The following is a 23,710-nucleotide window of genomic DNA, read 5'->3' on the forward strand; positions in this document are numbered from 1 at the left end:
ATTTCCATTAATTTTATTGCCAGCTGAGAGACTATTCAAATAATGACATGAATAGATTAACAATTCTGCTGGCCCTGTAACTACCATTGAAATAGTTCATATATATTTCACGTTAATTCACACACTTTCTAGAATATAATTAGTAAACCTTACTTCCATCAGATGTTGCGCCATCCAGCGCATCAGACCATCCTCCACAGCCCAAAGCATTACATGCTTGAACCTAAGAGAAAATTGTAAAAAAATGTATATATATATTCTTACAAATTTTTCAAGATTGCCATGTCACTAGAAAACACAGCATACAAAGTTAATTTTCATTAATATTTTTAAATCTTTCCTTCTTTCCATAACAAGAACTGGACATAAAAGAAATATTTTTTGTTTTAAAAAAGATTAATTTGATTTAAATCTGATTGCATTGATTTAAATCAACTTAGCAGACCTGCCAATCATGGAAGAAAAAAATCCTACCCTATTAATGAAAAGCATAACACAGTGCATGTTTCAATTTACGGAAAAAGGTGTGTGTGTGTGGAGCACCCTATACTGAAAATTCATTAGAAAATTATAATCAGAGAGCAATTGTTTCATGAGAAAAGATGTTTACTTTTTATAAAAGAAACGCTACCATTATGTTTTATCTAAAATGAATTTCGCTCATGGGACACAAAGTACCCCGATCGCGTGAAAACAAAACAGATAAAAATTCAATAGATGGATGCTAGAGAGTTAAAAATCAACACCAATATTCATAACTCGAAATTTGACATTCTAGTCAGCAGAATAATTGATATCAATAGAATTATATATAATAGAATAATATTGCACCCGAACCAAGTGCAATATCAGTTTTTGTCGAAAATTTAGGAAAATATTGAAAATTCTCGACCCTGAATAACACAACAATAAAAAAAAAAAAATTATATTTCAGCGTTGATAAAATTTTGATGATATTTAAATATTGGGAAAATTACGGTCTATTATTGTAAATCTATCAAAAATGAATGAATTATGAACTAAATTTTTGGCACAAGTTCATTTAGGATATATCATTTCGGTGCATAAGCCGCACGAATAAAACTACTGTGAAAGTTCTCAGCAGCGTTCTACTCTTTCTCACCGTGAGGAGTGTGGGAATTTTCTGCCACTGGTTCCATGGAGTGATGTCTACCAATGGACCATCGATGATTTCTAACATTGACCAGTTTGCAACATAGGCAGGAAAACATCAATATTAGCGATTAGGTAAAAAATCATGTTTTTAGAAGCAAAAGCATATAATTGTATTAATTGGCTAACATCGTACTAAATATAATAAAATCATAAGAGTTGGCAGGTATAACTTAGTAAGTAAAATTAATCAATTAGGATTAACAAAAATATAAGGAAGCAAACTGTACAGCCTACCCACTTTTAACGAGTTCCCATTTAGCAAAATTCTGGATTTGATGAACAAATCAATGCATTTTGTTTAGTACAATGCTGATTGGCAATAGTCTTTAATTTTCATGGTAGCTTGGATTAAAAAAGGATTTAGAAGGTAAACTTGAAAAAATAAATAAAATTGAAAAGAAAATGCAAGCATAACAACAAAACTGAGTTTCTTATACCACTCTCATAATGAGAAGATAATGCACTTGACGGAGGATGGATGCTAATCAACAAATGGTTCAGCAAAAGACCCATAGCTTTTAAAGTTTGTTGTCATTGATCAGCAACATGAAACACTTCGTCTAGAAGGAAGGCATCAGCATATGAAATGAAGATAAGAAACTGACAAATCAGAATTTAAAAATTGACCAATTCAGCCCTAGCTTAACATGTTTTACTGTAGGGATCATTACCAGAATTTTTCCGTTCTGGTGAGTTGCGTTCTATACATTTTGGGGGAAATATTCAAAGGATAAGTTTTAAATGTCTAAGATAAAACAGAAACCAAGAAGTTGCTAGAAAAAGGTGAACAAAAAATATTTTGTAAGTCAAATATTGACACATTGGTATATACAGTGAAATCTCTCAATGAGACACACCCATGGGACTGGAATTTGTCCCTCAAATATAGGAGTTTTTTAGAGGTGTATATGAGTTCCTATTCAAAGGGACACAGATCAGGACATCTGACTCCTGAATAGAGAGGTATTTCTTATTTGGAGTGTCTGTTCAACAGAGGTTTGACTGTATACAAGAATACTGGAAATTTTGGACAAATACAGTCAAACTTGTTTTAATACAGGCGCTATATGAGATCATGGCTAATACAAGACAAGATAGCTATCTTTGGTTTACTATTGGATTGCATTACAAATTTAGTGCTTTATGCAAGTGTTCAAATAAGACCTAGATTAATATGAGCAAATTTCTAGGAATCTGTGAGGGGACAAAATTTCTTTGTGAAATTTGACATGCCAAATGACAATCCATAACCAGTGAATATTTTTAAAATCTGTCAGTATGCATCATAGATTAATGCAATGTACACCAAAGAACAAAGACCAGTGCAACATCAAACATGACTAAAAAATAAGTTTAATTGATAAATGGTAAAACGAAATTGAAGAATCTCATGTTTACATTCTGCATACATATTACCCATAATGAGGTCAAAGATAAACTGGTGATAATATGGAGTGTTTGAAGGGTAACACACACAGTCACAAATAAAAGCCAAGATAAACATAAGTTGGTGAGATATCATAACTCAGCAATAATACAACAATACAGTGATTGTTGTTTTAAAAATTTGACCTGTTGATCTGAAGACCCTGGGCAGAGAATTACTAAAGGGTCCCCCAGAAGAAGGGTTGGGTTTCTCGAGACAGTGGAAAAAACCAGGAAGAAATTGGAAGAAAAGCAAAAAGCATTCTAATTACTGTTTGATTGTAGACTTATAATTAAGGCCTGTTATTTTACCACATTGTATACAAACACAAATAAAAAGGCCACAACAGGCAAATTGCACAACAAAGTGGCTGAAAAAATTATGGCCATAAAAACATGTGGATATCAAATGTAATCAAAATATACCAACCCGATTAAAAGCATGTATCATCAACATAATAATAATAATAAACAGGGTGCATAGGTAACAGGGTGTATGGTATTTAACTGGGGAACTGTTGATCCTAGAGGCATACTTGCAATTAGAAAATGTATCCAAATAACATGTAGTATTCAGATATGTCATTCATAATGCAAGGAATTGTAGTGTTATTAAAATAAAAACGTTAACTTTTTATACGGACACCATGTGCCCAAGAACCCAATTACAAAGTTATTGCGCTGTCTCTTCTGATGCTAACCAAAAAAAAAAAAAAATCCATGTTTCTAAGTGCACCATTTGTTGAAATATTCAGATTCGAAAAATGAGGGAAGTTTGGAAAAAATAGTGTTAAATACACTTAAACCATTTGAGCAGCATTAAACGCTGTTTTTTCTCCAACTTCCCTGTTTTTCAAATTTGAATATCTTAACAAATGTTGCACTTTGAAACGTGTAATTTTTTTTTTGTTCGAATCAGGCGAGAAAAGGCAACAACTTTTTGTAATTATGTTCTTGAGCACAGGATCTCCGAATTAAAAGTTGACATTTTTATTTTAATAACAAAACAACCCCTTGCAACATAAATGACATAGTACTGAGTTCTACACATTATCTGGATACTTTTTCTAATTGCAAGTATGCCTTTAGGATCAACGATTCAGTAAAATACCATACGCCTTGTTACTATGTACCCTGTACAATACACTGCCCATAAAAAAGATTATAGTTGTCTTATTTAAAAATGGATAGCTTCTTGATTTATCCCCCTATGTCTATTGTGCTTATTTTGAGGGGTACCAATTGCATTAGAACTCATGACCCTTGGAGGTAAAATATTCCATTTATTTATAATACTATTACAGAAAAACTCCCTCCGACACCATAACCTGGAATATTGTCCCTTACTAAATGTTCCTGGTGTCCCCCTTGTCAAAACAGTTGATTGACAGTGCATTAATAACTCATGGTCCATCCTATCCATCCCGTTGAAAACTGTGAACACTTTGATCATATTCCTTCGACACTTGTGTTTCTCCAATGTTAACATATTGAAGAAATCAAGTCTTTTTTCCCCATGTAGCTCTTCTCTGCACCCCCCATCAAGTCTATGTATCTCTGTAAGTATGGTTTCCAAAACCTTATATATACTACAGTCCAGGATGAACTAAGCCTCGAAATTGATCATTGATCATTTTTGTCGCACCACGGTCATTTTCTGTACACGAGGGCTAATTAGACTGGGACCTACAATTTATTGCCGATTCTGAACGGCAGGCTTGTTTTTTTATACTCATCGAGAGGTTGGTGCGCTAACCCCTCGACGGGGGACTCCCTGCGGTAGCAGTTTTTCGCTGCGAACTAAGCCTCGAAAAAGCGGAAGAATGACTTTAGGAGAACGTAAACACCTTTTGAAGAAACCTTTTTAAGAATGAAACCAAGCATTGTATTTGATTTTTTTTACCACCACTGAACAATGTTCAGAAAACCTAAGCTGCTCGTCAATACAAATCTCCAAATCAGTGACCAGTTTCATCCGAGACAGTAATACCATTCAACTCATATGTGAAACGTAGGTTGGTCAAACCAAAATGAGCGACCATGCACTTATTAGCACTAAAGGTCATGCTCCATTTATCAGCCCATGCTGCAATCATACTCAAGTTCATCTGGAGCATCTCCCTATTGCTTGGATTCCTAACTACCACAGTAGCGTTATTTGCTAAGTAGAGACATTGCAGCCTCTTTTTTTTCTAAGGCCCTGGGTTCGATTCCTGGTGGAGAAAAATTAAACTTTTTTTCCTGTTCAACTCGGCATAATATCCAGAAAGTCTATTGATTTCATGTATCTTAGCTGAGCAAAAATTCAACATCCAATACCATTGATACCCTGATCCCTATCTCTCAACCACGATTCTATCCAACTCAACAAGTTACCTCCAATCCCAATCTCATGTAAAAACACCTCAAGAGTTTACCATGTTGGACCCAATGGAATGCCTTCTGGAAATCAAGATAAACTATGTCAACATTTTTTCCCAAAGTCCTAGTCCTATTATTATAGAAACAAAGGAGGTTGGCTACATGTGACTTCCCCTTCCTGAATCCATGCTAGTTTTCAAACAATACATTATTCTTGTATATACTTCACCCATTGCCTTTTGATAATAATTTTCAAAATTTTCAAGAGGGAGTTCATCAAACTCACTGGATGATAATTCAACGGGTTCATGAAGGTTTCTCTTCTGCCCTTTTTAAATATGTAATTGGATGATACCCTAAGCAACACAATTTCTGTAAATCTTTGCCACTGGCCCCCAACAGTTCATTAGCACATTCCCTAAGGACCCTAGGATGAATATCATTTGGTCCTGGTGCTTTGCTTGCACATACATTTTCTAGAAGTTTTAGAACTCCCACATCTTCCACCTGAATATTGTTGAGGGCTTTATCGCCCCATGGCACATCTGTATGTAAAATAATATATCTAATAAATTTTGAAACGATACTTATCTAATATTTAATTATAAAACATCTCTTCCCAAGGATGTGCAATATGTAATTTTATAATAAAGCCCACATATATACATATTAAACTGAATTGTTTTAATTACTGCATGGTATATTAATCAGTGTATAAAAAAATATATAATTTAATGTATAATTAATATATTTTTATATATAAAAGACCACAAAATGTACCACAAAATAATTGTAATGTGGTGTGTGTGTGTATAATAATAATTTCATAGTAAAAATGTACTAAGAATTTGAAAAGGCTGATGATCAGCTTTCTCCACTAGTTAGTTTCAGATGCTCAGAACATTTTTTGAATTGCCTGACAATATTTAACTGTAAAGAGTATTATGTCTCGTGTAATAAAAGAGGTATTTTAGTAATCATCATAGGACTGGTGTACGGTTGACAGACGTTCTTTATGTTGTAATAAGACCACAGCTGCTGGGACAGAGCATACTTAACATAATTATAAATTTTAATTTGCATAAACAACAGATTATGGGCAAATATTGCTGATTGTTGTCAGAAATAGATGGGCCTTTTTACAAAATGCTACTTGAATCTTATTTGGAATTCATAAAATTATGATTTGAAAAGACCATTGTTTCCTATCATTTGTTTGCATGCCCCCTCTCCTTATCCATCCTGAATATTGGGGTGAGATCTTCAATTCTGAACAGCACCAGCTGGCAAGGAACTGTTGCAAAATGTATAATTTGTGATTTTTTTTTATAACTGAGAGTGCTCTATTTTCATTCAGGGGTACTGTTCAAAGTACTTTCAATCCAAGTAATATGGTGGGAGGGAATGTGTTAAATATATGAAATTCTCAGAGTGGTGTTGAAATGCCTTGGTCTTTGAATTGATCTACTCTCCTTTGGAACAGCTTAATAGCTGCCACAACAAAACAGATTTTGTTACACCATGTCGAACTGAGATGATAAAAGTGAAAAATTTTAACCTGGTTTTATTTCTTGTCAATAAAAGTAAATTCAAGTTTATTCATAGGTGAAAAACGTTTTATTTAAAATATACAGCTAATAAAACCTTTTAAAATTGATGCTATATTAACCTCTCAACATCAAGTAACCAACTGCATATCTCAAGTTTTTATCCATTACATTATCTCACGATCTCTGCATGTTTGGTATCATTTGAAAGAGGAATATTGGCTTTGTACAATCACACACAACTATTATATTATTTTAATTTATCATATTTTATTGTGAGTGATGAATGTTTGCTGCTTGACACGTGTGGGCATCTGAAATATTATTGTAAAGACCATGTTTTAGCCCATTGCTAAACCCCCCCCCGTATAATTATTATTGTAAAGAGCATTTTTAAGCTTCTTTGAGTTAAAATGCCCTGCATAATTGACTTAGTACTTTGCTTCAGCCAAGAGGCTGTGCTATAAATTCGATTTTTGGCAACCATTTTTCGCTAAACATCTTCGAAAAAACTGGCGATTCCATTTAAATCTCCTCCGGGCCTTGGGGGGGGGGGGGTTAAAAATATAGTTAATAAACTCTTCTGGTAACAACGGTAAAATGATTATGATTGCATGAATATGAAATGAAGTATCTATGTACAGTAAAATCCCTCTTGACAGACAGCCCTCTTTTAAAGCCAAATAATTTCTCCTTGTGTAATTAAAGTATGCATTTCAAACCCCTGATTAACAGACAATTTTTTTTGTCCTGCCAGTGACCGCCAGTTATATAAAATATAACTGGGATATAATATATTTATAAATATAAATTAAGGAAAGGCCACCAGGACTCTGGATCAGATGGCCAATTGGCTACACAACAACGATCTGGAGCCGGCAATCGAAAAGAGTTCTTACCTGTGGTACAGTTCAAGAATCAAGAGACCCAAGATAAGGATGAAGGGAACCAGGATCCCATGGAAGAAGACGATGAAATATCTTGGGGTCACTCTGGACAAAGACCTGGACTGGATATCACACGTAAAAACCCAGGGAGCCAAGGCGAACGCTAACCTTCAAACATTAGCGAGCATGGCAGGCCCAAGATGGGGACTAACGCAGAAGCTCAGAAGGATATTGTACGACCAGGTGGCTATCAAGATAATAACATACGGAGCTGCTGCGTGGTACCAGGACCCATCAGAGAAGCTTAAGAGGCAGCTGGACAGCCTGCAGGGAGGTTTCCTGCACCTTCTCACAAGAGCCTACCACAAGACGTCAAAAGCAGCCATGCAGGCCATCGCAGGAGTTCCCCCACTGAGTCTTCAGACGGAGTATGTGGCCAAAGCAGCCATGGTGACAAGACTCAAGAGGAACATTAGTCTGGGGGAGGCCCAATACCAGTGGAGTGAGCTAGAGCAGAGAAGGATAGGCTGGGATGTGCACCCCGCCACCGACATCCAGGAGAGCCAGATCATCACCCTGGAAGAAACTGGCCCTATCTCATACGAAGGAACCACCATATTCACAGACGGTTCTAAAACCCAGGATGGAACGGGTGCTGCCTTCGTGAGATACGAGGATGACGTAGTAACCCAGAAGTGGAAGCAGAGGATATTGAAAGGGTGCACGATTTTCCAGGCGGAGCTCTTCGCTCTAAGAGAAGCGGTAAGCAGCTTGGAAAACACAACGACCCAGTCTAAAGTATACACAGACAGCCGATCCAGCCTGGAAGCCATAAGAGACCCCCTCACGAGACATGAGGACGCCAGGACCGTCCGCAGGGATCTATTAAAAAATCCAAACATCCAATTGAACTGGGTTCGTGGCCATGTTGGAGAAAAAGGGAACGAGGAGGCAGACCGATTGGCCAAGGCAGCAACCTTGAGCCGTACGATCCTCCTGGAAAAGAAGATTCCAGCAGCGACTGCAAAAAGTATAATAAAGATTCACATCCTTGGAGAGTGGCAGAAATTCTGGGACCACCCCGCCACACATGGGAAGTTAATCCATAGGGTCCTGCCCAAAATACAGTGGAGAGAGAGATCTTGGAGCAGAGAGAAGACGATATTCTTCTCGGGCCACGGGCCATTCCCCACCCACTTCCTCCGCTTCGGGATCTCAAACAATGACAAGTGCCTGTGTGGAGGAGTCGGAAGCCCATTGCATTATGCAACAGAGTGCGAAAAGACCTCAGAGTTCCACCTGGTTAAGCCGCTCCCTCAGTTGGAGCATGAATGGTTCAAAAGGATGGAGAGAGATGGAAAAGCCCTGGAAACCATCAAGGACCTGGTTAAATTCCTAGAGGCCAACCAGGAACATCTCCACACCAAGAGGGATGAGACCATCCAGACTCCACATGAAACACAACAAATGAGGAGGAGCGAAAGACTGAGAGCAAGGGCAGAAGCCGAAGACAGCGTCGATAGGGTACTCTCCCAGGAAATAGAAGAATTAGAAGACGAAGAATACGACACAGAGGGAGAGCAATCGGAGAGAGAAGAAGCAGTCGAAATATGGGAAGACTCTGACTTCAAATAGGATGATCCAGTGAAAGAGTAATCAAGAAACAAAGTCCCAATGATCAGTGTTTAAACTGTGAAGCACCCAGCCAAAAGCTGAGGAGCTTTTGAATAATCGAACAACCCCCTCCCCTCATGCTGAAGGACCTGGCACCTGGTTGGACCAATGTGACATGAAGGGCTCACACTAGCCAACAGGCCAACGAGGGAAGACATGGTTCAGGACCTGGTGCTTGGCCACAGAGAGGAACAGGGGCTCGGGCTCAATAAAGCTGGAAAGGACATCAGAAGAGCTCATCGGAATAAATTGTATATTGTATAATAGAAATATTTAAATCTGTATATACGTTTTTTTTTTTTTTAATAATGTGTTTTTATATTCAATGTTCATGTATGTTATATTTTATATGCATAATAAAGCAGCCTACATCGCCCAGCCCCTCATCCGGGCAATGGCTAAAATTGACAATGGTCGATAGAGCCTGGGCGGTGCACGGAATGAAATGAGTTATATAAAATAACATATCCCCCAACTGACTGATTCACAGATACATCACTGTGAGCCAAAACTGAAGACCCTATAAACATGAAATTTGTCAGTAGTTTTATTTTATCATGTAGAGACTCACTAAGAAGGATTACCAAACCAAATTCATGTGAGCAAAACCACAAGGTAACAGCTAGGTTTTTTTTATATAAATCAGTTTCTTCTACATTCAGTGGAAGAAACATTTCTTCTGGGTGGTTTTTTTTCACAGTTTTTTATATCTCAGTTGAAAATCCCAACCCTGTCCAAAAGTAAGTTTAAAAAACTCAAGAAATATCAATATTAATCCATGTTTATGTAAGTTGGCAACCAACATGAAAGTTTGTTATACCTTAATTAACTTAAGGTTTTAACATTTCTTATGGAGTGAGAAGTGCTCCTATTCAAGTGGCCCCTGGTAGCGATTCAGCATATCATATTGTGCAGGGTTCTCCATTTCACTTGTGATGCACCCAAACAAAAGATTCTTCAGCATAAACTAATTTCCTTGCTTCTTTTTTTACACTACTTATTTCAAAGTTTATATCATATTAAACAACAAATAATTAATATTCTTTCAACAGATGCAGGTGTGTATGGCTGTTTTGTCCGCTGCTCTACCAACACTTGAATTAAAATATGTTGTTACTCAAGTGGCATAGCCAGTTTCACTAAAAGAAGTTTAATAGTTTATAACTACATGGGTGCCAATTCACAGACTTGAAAAATCTGTAGTTTATCCTGTGATGACATATTCTGCAAAGAAAATATATCAAACAAATAAAAGGGAAAAACTGAGGACTTTTTCGAAATTTCAATGGGTGACCATATATAACCCCGTTTCTTTGAGATGCATTTAGTAATGAATAAGATATTTACTCATTACTGAGTGCACGTGTGCATGCACACACACACACATATATATATATTTGAGCAAATATTTTAAATCGGATTAAAGAATTTTTCAGAACAAAAACATACAATAAAATAATAATATACATATATTTGTATGTATATATACAGGGTGATTATCAGAGCCTGGATATTATGCACTAAAGCAGTGCCGAAATATGCTCTAAAAATATGCATTAAAAATGCAAAAAAATTTAAAAATTCCAAAATTGAAATAAAAATGAAAAAATATACATTAAAAATGTACAAAAAAATTGTCATGCAAAAAAAAGATATATGTCTGAGAAAAATGCATATTTTCTATTTCGTAGTGCATTATTAATTTACAAAAAAAAATCCCCATGTGTATATACATACATGAAAATAACTTCTACATATTTTTTTATATTTAGGCATTTCTTATTTCTAGTTAGTGATAGCTATGGGCCCCACATCATATAGTAAGTCCCCTAGGCTGGGATCTTTCGGGCCCGCAAGCCATACTTTTCGTGGGGATCTTCTATAATGAATTTAATAGCAAGAAAAAAAAAGTAATTGTCCCGGGCTGCTAGCCTTACCCTTGGGAGGGGGGAAGATGGTCGTAGCTACTCAGTAATGAAATACAATTAATTTGTTACTGGTATTTCTAGAAATAGCATCAAAAATGGTCAACTTTTGTTCACCTCATGCTGAACATTTGACTCAAAAAATGTGGCAAACAAATAAAGCACCCGACTGCCAGGAATAGCCAATCATTAGCTAAAACTTTCTGATGGTTGAGTCTGCAATCTTTCAGCTCACAACATTTGTAAACTGTTATGGACTATAATAAATTTCTGGTGCTTATATAAATATAATTCATCCTCATATTTATAATATTTCAATTTTGATCACAATACAGAAAACAAATTAGTAAATCCCACTTGCATGAAAAAAAAAGCAAACTGATGTTAGGAAAATATTATGAGTTACATTTGTTTGGAAAATTGTAAAAAAAAATGAGATTTCGTAAAAATTCAAAAATATGCACTTACTCTGAAAATTCTTTGATTCTATATATTTATCTGCATTAATGCTAAAAATATGCAAATGAATATGCACAGGGCTGGTCCTAAGAATTCTGCCACCTGAGGCACATAATATTTTGCAGCTATTAAGATATGACTATATGAAAAGAGTTATCTTTTTTCCCCTCTCTTACCTTGATACAGTAGTTCCCAAAGTATAGGTCGCAAACCCTTGGGCTGGGGGTAGGTAACGATGATTTAAGATGTTGCAAGAGAATTTCCTAAATAAATCATCCTGATGAGAGTAAATATATCAAATCAATATAATAACTCTTCTATGAAGGGGGAGGGTGGTCCCACTGTGGGTGCACTTCTCGTGTATGCCAATGCTCGTGACTAGGATGCAGAGTATTGTAATGTGATAGGTGTTTTCATGGTGTAACTTGGGTAATGCAAATTCTACCACCAATCATTGTGCCACTTGATCATTGTTTGGTGCAGCATAACCTTGATAGTCCTTGCACCAAAAAAAAAAAAAAACTCCAATTCAATAGGAAGGTTCATATGCACCCTCGAATGGTTGATGTCACATATTGTAGCAAAAAAAGTATGATATTTGTTTCTGGTGAAGTGCTGTTGTGCACACTCTCTAAAAACACCCTCTACCGCCTTTGCTATTGCGATTCGACCACACATTGTGATAAAAAATGTGTTTATAGGTGTCTTATATCACTTCTCACCTCTTAAAGTTTGTCCCATGAATTTAGAATCACCCTGTATTACATGTGAGAAACATAAATAAACTAGGACCTCTTCCCTCACCAATCAAATAAAACTTAAAATTCTTCAATTAAAATCAGTGACCAGATGTTGAATAATACATCCCATGCAAAGAGCTATGTCATAATATTAGTTAATATTTTATAAGCAATAATATTAATTAAATTATCAAGTTTGCTTCGAAATTTTAATAGTTGTTACTTGTGTGTGGTAGAACAACATTTTTTAAAACTTGCAGAGTGTAACCCTTCCCAGACTTTCTGTGACTGTAATTAAAAACAATATGAAAGAGAAGAATATGGCTACACTTTGCGAGTTTCAAAAATAGTATTTTACCACACACAAATAATTGTTAAAATTTTGAAGCAAACTTGATCATTTAACTAATATTATTAAAATATTAACTAATATCATTTTCATATGCAATGGTAATCAAAATCCTGGCGCTAATTTCAATCAAAGAATTATAACAGTTTTATTTGATAGGTGTCAGAAGCAAGGGCAGCTCGAGCTTACCTGCCGCCCAGGTGCGAAGCCCTGGCGACCCTGGCAGAAGGCTGACAGGGCTTCAGTGATGGGGACCTTGAGATAAACCGCAATTTTTTCCAGAAAAAAGTCGCACATCATAGTGTTCACTGTGCAAAATATGCGTGACAATAAGTCCCGCTTTTGAAATAGATTTTGTTTTTTTCTTCCAGAATTATCTTACCATTCTTAATAATGTCAGATAACTTAATCCTTGAAGCAGAGACTTATTTTTGTGAGGCATCATTACTTATCCTATAAAGATATTTAACAAGATTATTTTTACTAAAAAATTTTTTCAAAGGTGTTTCTGGTACTCCAGGGACCAGCCAAGTGAGAAGACAAATTTTTCCTTTGTTTTCATTTGACTATTCTAGAACAAATTCTGGGTGAGGGCATGGCACCCCTCCCCAATCCTAGAGCAGGGCCCCTAGGCTGGGATCTTTTGTGAGACCCCCAGTCAGACTTCTCACGGGACTTTCTATAGTTAATTTATAGCGTGAATAAGCCAAAAAATTATGAGAATTGTCCCGGGCCCCACGGCTAGAGCTCTGTCAGTCCTGCCCTTGTGGGGCCACGGGTGACGGAACAAAAATGAACACTTGCCCATTGTGAAAAGAATACAGGGGTGGCGCTTGGCCATGTCTGGGCACCATTTAAGAGGGATGCTAAAAAGAAAATTTTCTGTCTGCTCCGGAGGGGAGCAAAAACTGAGATCAAAGGGCAAAAATGTTGTTAGGAATTGTTTTGATAAGTCGTGAGGGAGAGACATGACCCCCCAAGGATAGGGCTGACCAGGCTCCGGCTTGAGGGCCTGGGACTAAATCCTTATAATTTTGCTTTTTTTCCACACTATAAATTAACTGTAGAAGCCCCCCCCCCCTGGAAAATCTGGCTTGGGTTAAGCGAAAGATTCCAGCCTAAGGGCCCTGACGCACAATGTGTGAGCTATGGGGTGGGGGCAATAGGCATCAGGCACAAAAAATAAGTCCCGCACGGGTACAGATTTTGTTTCAAGCTGCTCCAATAGCTTACATTCTTGTTTCTGGTATTACGGGCCTTGTCTATTTTCTCAACGTTTCCATTATTGAGATATGACTCAAAAGCGTGATGTCATGTAAATTTTTACTGTGTTGAATTTTGGGGTCTTAACTAAAGTCTGTGCTGCCGCCCTTTATAACCTGCTGTACAGGTGTGCCCCACCTTTGCTTAAGCCGCCCCTGGTCGGAAAAGGTTCTAGTTCATTGATGTCTTTCTCACATGTAATAAAATAATGTATTGTATAATTGTTTACAATATTTTTTAGGAGGAATATTTTTGCTGATGAAATTTTATTTTTTCCCGTTTATTGGTTCGGAACAAGAGTGCTTATGAAAGGCACCATTTTTTCACATGGTGAAAGAAAATGTTTACAAAATATGGATGTTTACAGTCTGAGAATACTTCCGTGTACACAGAGTTTTTGCAGTGCAGAAACAATTCCCTATATTGTATAAAGCAGGATTATTTTGTCATTCCACACAGACATTGAAATTCTGTGAGCAAAGAAACAGGTCTGTGCAGGTGTAATAAAAGGTAATGTGCCCCTTATCTGGGAAAAAAAATTAAGGGCACATTTCATGTAATAACATTTTTCCTTTTTGTTGCAAGCATCTCGGTGCTCATTATTCCCCCCCCCCCCCGCCATCCTGGAGCTGAGTCCCCCAAGACTGAGACATTTGTTGAGGCCTCCTCTATAGTACACTTATAGTGTAAAAAAAAAGAAATACAATGAGGTTTGTCCTGGGCTCCTGTGCTAGAGCCCTGCCAGCCCTCCCCTTGTAGGGGTCATATAGTGCTCACTTAGAACATTGAGGATAGATGCTTGATTTCTTGGGAGAAAGGAAATTTTTGCACTAAAAAGGAAAGATGGAAATGAAATCATTAGTATTGTTGAAGAATTTTATAATGCTCTATACAAACATGAAGAACAAGATCGGAACAAAGGAAAGGGAGCAGGAAGAAAAGAAAATGGAGCTGAATTTGTACAAGTAGCACTTGTGTGGAAAGAGGAAGTCTATAAGGCTACAAGATGTATGAAAAAAGGGAAATGCCCAGGCGAAGATGGCATATCAATAGACATTATTAAAGAAGCAGGAGAAGAATTTGCCAGTACGCTAGCTGCCTTGTTCAGAAATTGTCTCCAAAATCGGATGTGCCTGAAGATCGGAATAACGCAATGATGGTTCTTCTTTAAAAAAGGGTGAAAAAGAGGATATCAAGAACTATTGGCCAATCAGTCTCCTATCAGTAATTTATAAAATCTTCACCAAAGTGCTGACATATAGGCTTGGATCCAAATTGGACGAAGCTCAACCAAAAGAACAGGCAGGATTTCCAAGCGGATTCAGTACAATGGATCATATCCAAACAATCAGGGAAATTATAGAGGGACACAAGGAATACCAATTACCATTGTTTATGGCCTTCATTGATTTTGAGAAAACGTTTGACTCTGCCTTCATATCTGCTGCTGTTAAAGCCCTAGATGTAATTGGGTAGAGAAGACTTACATTAATAATATCAAGAAAATGTATGACAAAGCAACTGCAACAATTCGTTTGGATAAAGGAAAAACAAATATTAAACTTGGAAAAGGAGTCAGACAGGGTGATACTATCTCTCCAAAACTCTTTATCGCTGTTTTAGAAGTAGTTTTTAACCAGTGTGTGCTACCAGCACTGAGTTATGGAACTGAAACATGGACACTCACAAGCAAGACGATACAAAGGCTACAGACAACACAAAGGAACATGGAAAGATGTATGTTAGGACCACACAAAGGTGTATGATATCATGGAAAGAATTAAATGTTTGAAATGGAAATGGGCTGGACATATTGCAAGAAGGGACAACAGATGGACCACAAGTATTCTAGATTGGTACCCCGTGGTGTTAAACATCCGAGAAGGCGTCCCTATGCAAGATGGATTGACAGATCAGGGAAGTGGCAGGAGTCAACTGGATGGCTGAAGCATCAGACAGAGCAGAATGCAAAAATTTAGAGAAGACCTTCATCCAGTAGTGGATTGAATATGGTTGTTGATGATGATGAAATTCCATGTCAAATTCTCAGTGTTAATGGGCTTCTTTGGAAGCTTTTCCTATTAGTAGACAATAAAAGTGAATGGACTTTTGGATAGAACATGTTTTTAGTAATGAATTATTTATTTGATTCACAAAGATACCTCCTCCTACCCAGAACATGGCCCGCCACTCTGTTTCAACGAAGAGATATAAACAGGTGATCAAAGACCTGGAGCATCCTAGAGAAAATTCATAGAGATAGCAGTGAATTATTGGGGGGGGGGGAAGGAATATTTTTTTTCGAGATAATTTTTTGTGAGAGGGACCCAGACTTTTCAAATGACCCGTGTAATTTAGAGTACAGCAGCACCTCTGCTTAAAACTATCAAGGGTTCCACGCGGAACACCCTTATAAATATCAAGGGCTCTGCTAGTAACTATACGTTGGAAATCCCTGATATAGAGAACAGATATAGGTATACAGATGTTAACTTGATGAGTTAATTGAAGGTAGTTAGAAAAATTCAAATAGTTATATAGATATTATAGTAGTAGCAGTAGTAGTATGGGAAGCAGAAAAGTAAGAGGCTACAGAAGGTAAAATAAACCTACGATAGTACAAGAATGCAGGTCAGGAGGCAAATTTTGGGTAGTAGTGAATTGCGTTTGATGGGAAAGTTTAATCCAATGAGACAGGTTGTTGAATTTATGGGAAAAACTTTATTTTGGAATGCTGTTATATGTAGTCAGTGATAATGAGAAAATGTAATAAAATGCGACCCTAGTTGAGAATGATAGGTGGGGAAAATATTATTCGTATCAAGCTGAAGACCGCGGCACTAGAAATCGTATGTAAAATAAGATAAGGCTAATCTTTTTCGCTGGTTAAATGCATTGATTTATTAAGGAATGTGCATCTAGACTATTTCTATAGATGTGAAACGGATCTGAATTAAATGGTGGGGTCAAAGGTTATGGGTGCGTGAGATTTTACCAGAGAAGGAGAAGAGAAAATGAAATCAAGTTTGATGTTAAAAAGTAGCACATAGGAAGTAAAAGAAGATAACAAGATGGGCGAATGGAAAGTCTTTAAATAGCGCAAAAAGGCTGAGTTAAAATTATGATTAAAATGTAAACTGATTTTAGAGAAAACCAGGGAAGTTGTTTTTGGGTAAGAGAGTTAAGACGATGAGCCTAGGAGAGATGGAGAAACAAAGGAGGGTCCGCAGCCTTGTTGGGGTAAGTCATATTCATACTCTGCCTTGTTTTTAGTAGAATTAGTCCCTCACATCGCTATTAAAAGTTAAATATAAGTACCAGTACCAGAGTGAACTGTAACGAGTAAATTTATATTTCTATGAATAAATTGTTTGTTAAAGTTAAAAGGCTTACTTATTACTTTCGAGCTTCAGTTTAATTAACAATTATAACCATAGAAGAGTTGATTAAAAAATTATAACCACTCTGTACATGTATTTATTGCATGGACGTCATTTTAAATAACATTGTAGGGTGTAATAATTTCCTTGTGCTGTGTCCCAATAAGTCCCAAAATGTTCTTTAACTAAAAATGTAGTCTCTGAGTGATCTGTGGATCAAAGTGAACAGTTAATAAGTACACTAGACTTGGCTCCCAACCAGGCATCATAACTTTTTATAGATAAAGAATCTTGAGACTTGATCACATTTTTTGATAAAATGTTTTGATGCAATACAAATAAATAATTATTATTCAAAAAAGACTACTGTAGCCAATCCAAATGACTATGATTGTGATGGTTTTATAGGGTTTGTCTTTCATTGTGGCAAGATTAGAACTAATGAACTAGAAAGATAAAACTTTAAAAAGTTAATAAAAATTCATTAGTCACATTAAGTATAATAGACTATTTTACAATGATTGTGAACAAAAAAAAAGAATAGATTTTGATATTTAAATATCTCTTTCATATTAAGTGATAAGTTTTTAAATAGAAAGATTTTTAGATTAATTGAACTTATTTTTTTATTAAAGGTTTTATGAAATTTTTTTAGGGATGGCAGAATAGACCTTTGTCCACCCCATGGCTAAATCTAGAAACCTCCTCTCTTTTAGCAGTAAAACATGTGAATCCTAACTTTATTTTGGACCCTATGTAAATATATGAATCACAAGGTATATAAAAAGTGTCCATGATATCCGATTTATACAATACTGTCTGCGATATACAAAAACTAAAAATGATAATAGAAAATAACAAGAAAAAAATTTCTGAAATATCAACTTCAAACTTACAACAAAAAACGGCGACTTGACTGCAGCAAAAAATTGCTACCACACGGAGTCCCCCATTGAGGGGTTAGCGCACCAACCTCTCGATGAGTATAAAAAACAAGCCTGCCGTTCGGAATCGGCAATAAATTGTAGGTCCCGGTCTAATTAGACCTAGTGTGCAGAAAATGACCATGATGCGACAAAAATGATCAAATGATCAACTTCAAACTTAATTGTAAAAGTTATAATTTAAAACAATGTTCCAAGCAAAAGATAAATAAATTCATTGCCTATTGTAAAGGCATTATAAGCCTAAGACATTGGATAATATTTAAATTTCTATAAAATCAAAGTTTACCTGGAAACTATAACTTTCACCAGGATCCAAAGCAACAAATAAATACATATGGTTGTTACGACCAGGTGCTTGTATATCCATAGTTTTATTTGCAACTAGTTTACCATTGTGTCTCAGTTCTACAACATAATGTGTTATATTTGCACCATTATCATGATTTGGTCTGCGCCAACCAAACAGAAGAGTTTCATTTGTAGATGCTAAAACATGGACCCAAGATACTTTTGGAGGAACTAGGGAAAAAAAACAATTTAGATAAACAAAATGTATTTTAATATAATCAACATCTACAACTATTTCACTACAGAAAAGAAAGACATGATATAAATCGAATTACAGTGGAACTTAGATTTAAGACCATAATTTGTTCTATGAATGTGCTTGTAATCTGAAACTGTATATCGAATCAAACTTTCCCATATGACAGTGTTTCTCAAAATGTTCATTGTGGCTCCTAGGAGCGTCACCAACCTTTGTCAAGGGTATTGGAGCAAGCTGCAGATATTGTTGGTTTTTTTTTTGTTGTCTATTTATGCTTTGAAGTGCTTCTTTTTATATGAGAAATATCTACCAAACTATTGTGGGGGAGCCTCAGATGAACCATGAATTGGGCAGGGGACCTGTGGGTAGGACTGGGTGAAATTCAAAGTTTCAAATTGTGATACATTTGTCAACCTTACATCACAATATAGTGATATATCGATATGCAGGGCTCCCATTCCAAAAATTAGAAAAAGTAGGAAAAGGGGGGAAGATAAACCCCAACGACAACATAATCATGGCTTTATGAAAAAACCTCGATTTTTTTTAAATTTGAAAATCAAAAAATGTTTTCATAGCACTATTTAAGTAATATAATTTCACACACCTATGGTTCAAACACCCGTGCTCACTAAAACATTAATTGAAATGCTAACACCATCTAGTGGACTATTTAAATACTAAAGCAAAGAGCATAGATAGTGTAATATGTAGATGTGGTTAGAACGCCCTCTGTCCAATATTTTCCCATGAATCAGCTGTTATTGGGGGTTATGTTTTTCACGTTATCTTGTCAGCTGCAAACTTTCTTGGCTACTAGCTACTACAACAAGCTGTTCTATGTTCTTGATGTTTTTTTATTACAAGTAATTTAGAATTTTCAAATGCTTAATAAACATTTTTACAGTTGCATACATATAAAAATATTTATAAAAAAAAATAATAGAAAATAGTACTTTGCTTCCAATTATGGTCCAACCATTTTTATGGACCACTAGCTGTTACCCACAGATCGCTCGCATGGATATGGTAATCTGGAAATTACTCGCGATGATTCTCCCATATAACATTTGAACCCCTCATGACCCCCCTTGGAAGATGAATTTTCAGAAATCCTGTCTTAGTGGGTATCTACATTATAAAATATAATGCTGACTAAATTTCATATTTATAGCTTCAGTGATTATTGCTCCATGTAACCTTTGAACACCCCCAGAGGGTTGAATTTTGAAAAATCCCTTCTTAGTGAGTCTCTACATTACAATACAAAAATACAGACCAAATTCTATATTTATAGCTTCAGCGGTTTCAGCTCAGTGTGATTTCTCCATACGACCCCCCTCCCCCTTTATTGAACCCCCTTAGGAGTCGAATTTTGAAAAATCCCTTCTTAGTGTCTTTACGTCATGAAATAAAATTATTGACCACCTCAGTTCTCATATCAGCTTGAGGGGTTCTGAAAGATTATTGTCAGGAACATAACATTGCATTCACAGCACTTCCTCCAAATGTGCCCCATTTTACACAACCTGCCAACCTAGCTTATTTTTGGCTGATGAATGCCATTGGCAGAAAACACTTGATAAGTGGAAAATGACACCACATGGAAGAAGCATACCAACAGTCCCCAAAAATGTATTTCCTTCATTATTAAATAAGCTGTGGAATGGAGTTCTTCCAAACCCACAAGACAATCTACAAGCTGGGTTCAGGAAGGCTGGCATCTTTTCTGTTTGTGCAACCAAAGTCTTAGAATGCCTGCCATCATATTCTGATCCTAATACCACAGGACTAGATGGAGGTGGTGTTTCAGACTTCTTTATAAAACATATTGAAATGACAAGGAAACAAGCAGTAGGTCAAGAGACATCCATAAAGAGAAGAAAGAAGAAGCTTGATGTAGAGCCAGGCAAAAGTGTTTCAGCAGAAGAGATTGAAAAACTTAACTTGCCATCTACTTCTCAAGTTGAAATTTGCTCAAAACAAAAGAAAGTTTCTTGTAAAGCGAAGCCTTTAGAAAGTTCTAGCAAAGCTGATGGATAGATATTTCTTGGCTTTAGATACTTCACTGAACTTGTCAAACACTGATCAGGCCTCTGAGGACACAATAAATGCGCTCCTGAGTGACGGTTATATGTCTGCAAATGATGAATTTATGATTGTAAATGGAGCTTATATAAAATGCATGACAAGATCTGGCAACCTATGGAAGTGGCCAGAAAATGAAGACTGTCTTTTTTATCCTAAAAAGGATATGAAACAATCAATCCAAAAACAAAAGAAGGAAGCAACACAAGGGAGTGTGAGTCTTCAGTGTGCCTGAGCTTAAGGACATATGGGGTTAAGCAAAAAAAAAACCTTAAATCTTGGTAATGCAAACAGAAAATGGTTCATTTTTGTTTTAATGATTTAATAAATGTTCATTGATTTTGTGTTTCGATTCAAATTTCATTTTTTTGTAAAAACAAGTGGTTGCATTAAAATAAATAAATATGTAATTTGCCTGTCTTCTGCAATTTTTTTTGATTAAAAGCTATTGAACATTGCATGATATAGTAGTAGTAAATTCTAATATTTGATGTACTATAGTTGGAACTTCATAACACAACTATGGTCCAAAATTTAATTAAAAAAAAAATCCATATTTGAACTGCATAAGGAATAAAAAAAAGAAGTTAAAAAAGACCTTTCTACAGGCAGTATCACCAAAAAAATTTTTTTTGAATAGCTTGAATACAGAAGTTATGATAAATCTGGAAAATGATGTTATGTTGGACCATAGTTGTATGAAATTATGCTATCCCATAAGGTTGACTCGAGCCAAAGCAAAATTACAGAAATGACTTGATAACAAAAACAATTTTGGGCCAAGACAGTGTACTAGCAACCATAGATCTCTCTCTCTCTCCTCTCACAATACACCTCTATATTAAATTCTTTTTTCTGAGGAGTCTTCCCAAGTCCACTCTGTCAACTCTTTTCCTCGATGCACAGTCAATCACAAAGACATGTAAGTTTTCTTAAGAACAGCGCTCCTTCGAGACTATCAAAGAAATCGGAAAATTCGGCATATTCATTCAGGGACTTTGATGGCCCACGGGTTATACCAATAACAGTACAGGACTTTGTACTTCAAGGTAGTAGAACTACTTTCCAAGGTCACGAGATAACGCGATTGTGGTAGATAGTGGGAAGTGAAAAAATTGAAGTTTCCCCCTGTACCTTTTTCCTCGTCTCCTTGGAAAGAACCCGTCCCCTGAACAAAAATTTTATGCATCTTTTTCCTAAATTCCGGGTACTTGATGCAGTACAGTGCATTAGCGGTACCTCCATGAACCACAAACAAGAATTGGTGCTTGGGAAATGTGCACCTGATATTTTTGCACCTTAAACAAGAATAGGGATTCGGCGCCTTGATGCACCATGTAGCAAGAGAACCGTTTTGGCGCAGTTTGGCTGGTCTTGCGAGACAAAACTTCTTAATTGATTCAAATTTTGTTTAAAAAGTCTTGAAAACACTCAAACCAAGTTAATTGAAATATTAAGTTTTACTGTAACTGAATTTGTCGCAACAAAATGTGAATGAATTGAAAAGTTCCTAGTAGTAATTATTTTGCAATGTGATGAGAATTATTTTCAGGAAGAAAATGTCTTATTCCCGAAACTTAGTAAGCATAAGAACTGATAACAAAGTTGAAGAGAGCTGCAAAAATATTTAATACATTTGAATTTCAATACTGTCAATACAGTAGACGCAGTATGTCCAGTAATTCAGTGTTTTTAAGCGGGGTTTCTTTGAGCATATAGAAGAGGAAAACATGCGCAGAAGTTTATATTATTCAAATGGGTCTTTTTAATTAACTTCCAGTAATGCAGCACACTCTGATTCTGATTTGTGCAGGATTAGCATGAGTCTACTGTACTATACTTACCAGACGACATGTCTTCCTTTTTGATGTCATTTCAAGCATCCTCCTACATCTCGAAAAATTCCCTTTTTGTCCTTTTCCGGTAAAATAATTTTTCTTTTTTTTCATAGAAAATTTTTTTGTCCACTTTGAAACATACATGGACATGAATGTTTTTTCATTGACCAATAGCCATGGAAATTCCTTTTTTTGCGGTTGTTTCAGTCTGAAAAAATCACTGTTGTGGACAGTTTTATTGGTCAGAATAGTGGCACCATCTGCTGTGAAGGTTGGGGAAAGTGACGTCACTAAGAGTGCGCACACTGACCTCCTCCTCTTGAAGTTTTTCAATCTGGTAACCCTAACTATACTAGAATACTCTAAACCAGTGTTTCTCAACTGCTGGGCTGCATGCGACATCAATCATACTATAAGAAGATAGTCCACACGATAACAAATCTTACAGACTATCTTCTTATGATGTCGCATGGAGCCCAAATTTTCCAACAGTGTTGAAAAATTTGTACGTGCTTGTCAATTATGTTTCATTTTGCCTAAATGCACCATCTTCCAAGCCTGATATGGAAAAAACAAACTTCACATATGAAGAATAAAGTTGTTTCTTTTTTCGACTTTGTTGTAAGTGGGTCCTTTTCAACATTTTTCTTAAAATTCTTTCAGATTGTTCTGCGACGTACATTGCTGATTTTGATATATTCTGCTTTTGGGGTACCTCTAATATTAAATATTTTGACAGAAAGTGAGCCGGTTTTGAAATCAAGAAGGTTTGGAAACAAGTGATTTGACTACTCAGAAAGAAATTGCTACAAAATAGGAGAAAAAAAATTGACTACATATTTGGTGCTTTAGCACTTGTTTAGTGATATATTGGTGATTTACACTCATTATTTAGAGACATTGACAAATTAATCTTAGCCCACAACTACTGCATGATCACAGGAATCATGGAGTCATTTATAAGGCTTTCGTGATGGAAAGCCTGATAAAAGGCTAAATAAATTGGGAAAACACACACTGCACTTTAGAATAATGGGTCCTCTTGCAGCTAGCTGACACTCACTTGAATCAGAATGGCTATATTCCACTTATGGATCATCAGGT

The 23,710-nt window shown here is 36.1% G+C and overlaps 1 protein-coding gene across 2 annotated transcripts in view; it reads right to left on the minus strand.

The window, feature by feature from the left end:
• Positions 1-23,710, minus strand: part of LOC149085435 (tyrosine-protein phosphatase 69D-like) — a 227,832-nt gene that overhangs the window by 179,723 nt on the left and 24,399 nt on the right. For both annotated transcript variants that reach the window (XM_089233438.1, XM_089233437.1), the window contains exons 5-6: positions 18,420-18,652; positions 154-223 (exon numbers count right to left, since the gene is read on the minus strand). In XM_089233438.1, the coding sequence (XP_089089564.1) occupies positions 154-223; positions 18,420-18,652 (303 nt within the window). The remainder of the gene's footprint in view (positions 1-153; positions 224-18,419; positions 18,653-23,710) is intronic.

Source organism: Pholcus phalangioides, unplaced genomic scaffold, assembly GCF_987345545.1.
Source record: "Pholcus phalangioides strain wild (caught in Gottingen) unplaced genomic scaffold, Ppha-v1.0 ptg000007l_1, whole genome shotgun sequence".
Lineage (NCBI taxonomy): Eukaryota > Metazoa > Arthropoda > Arachnida > Araneae > Pholcidae > Pholcus > Pholcus phalangioides.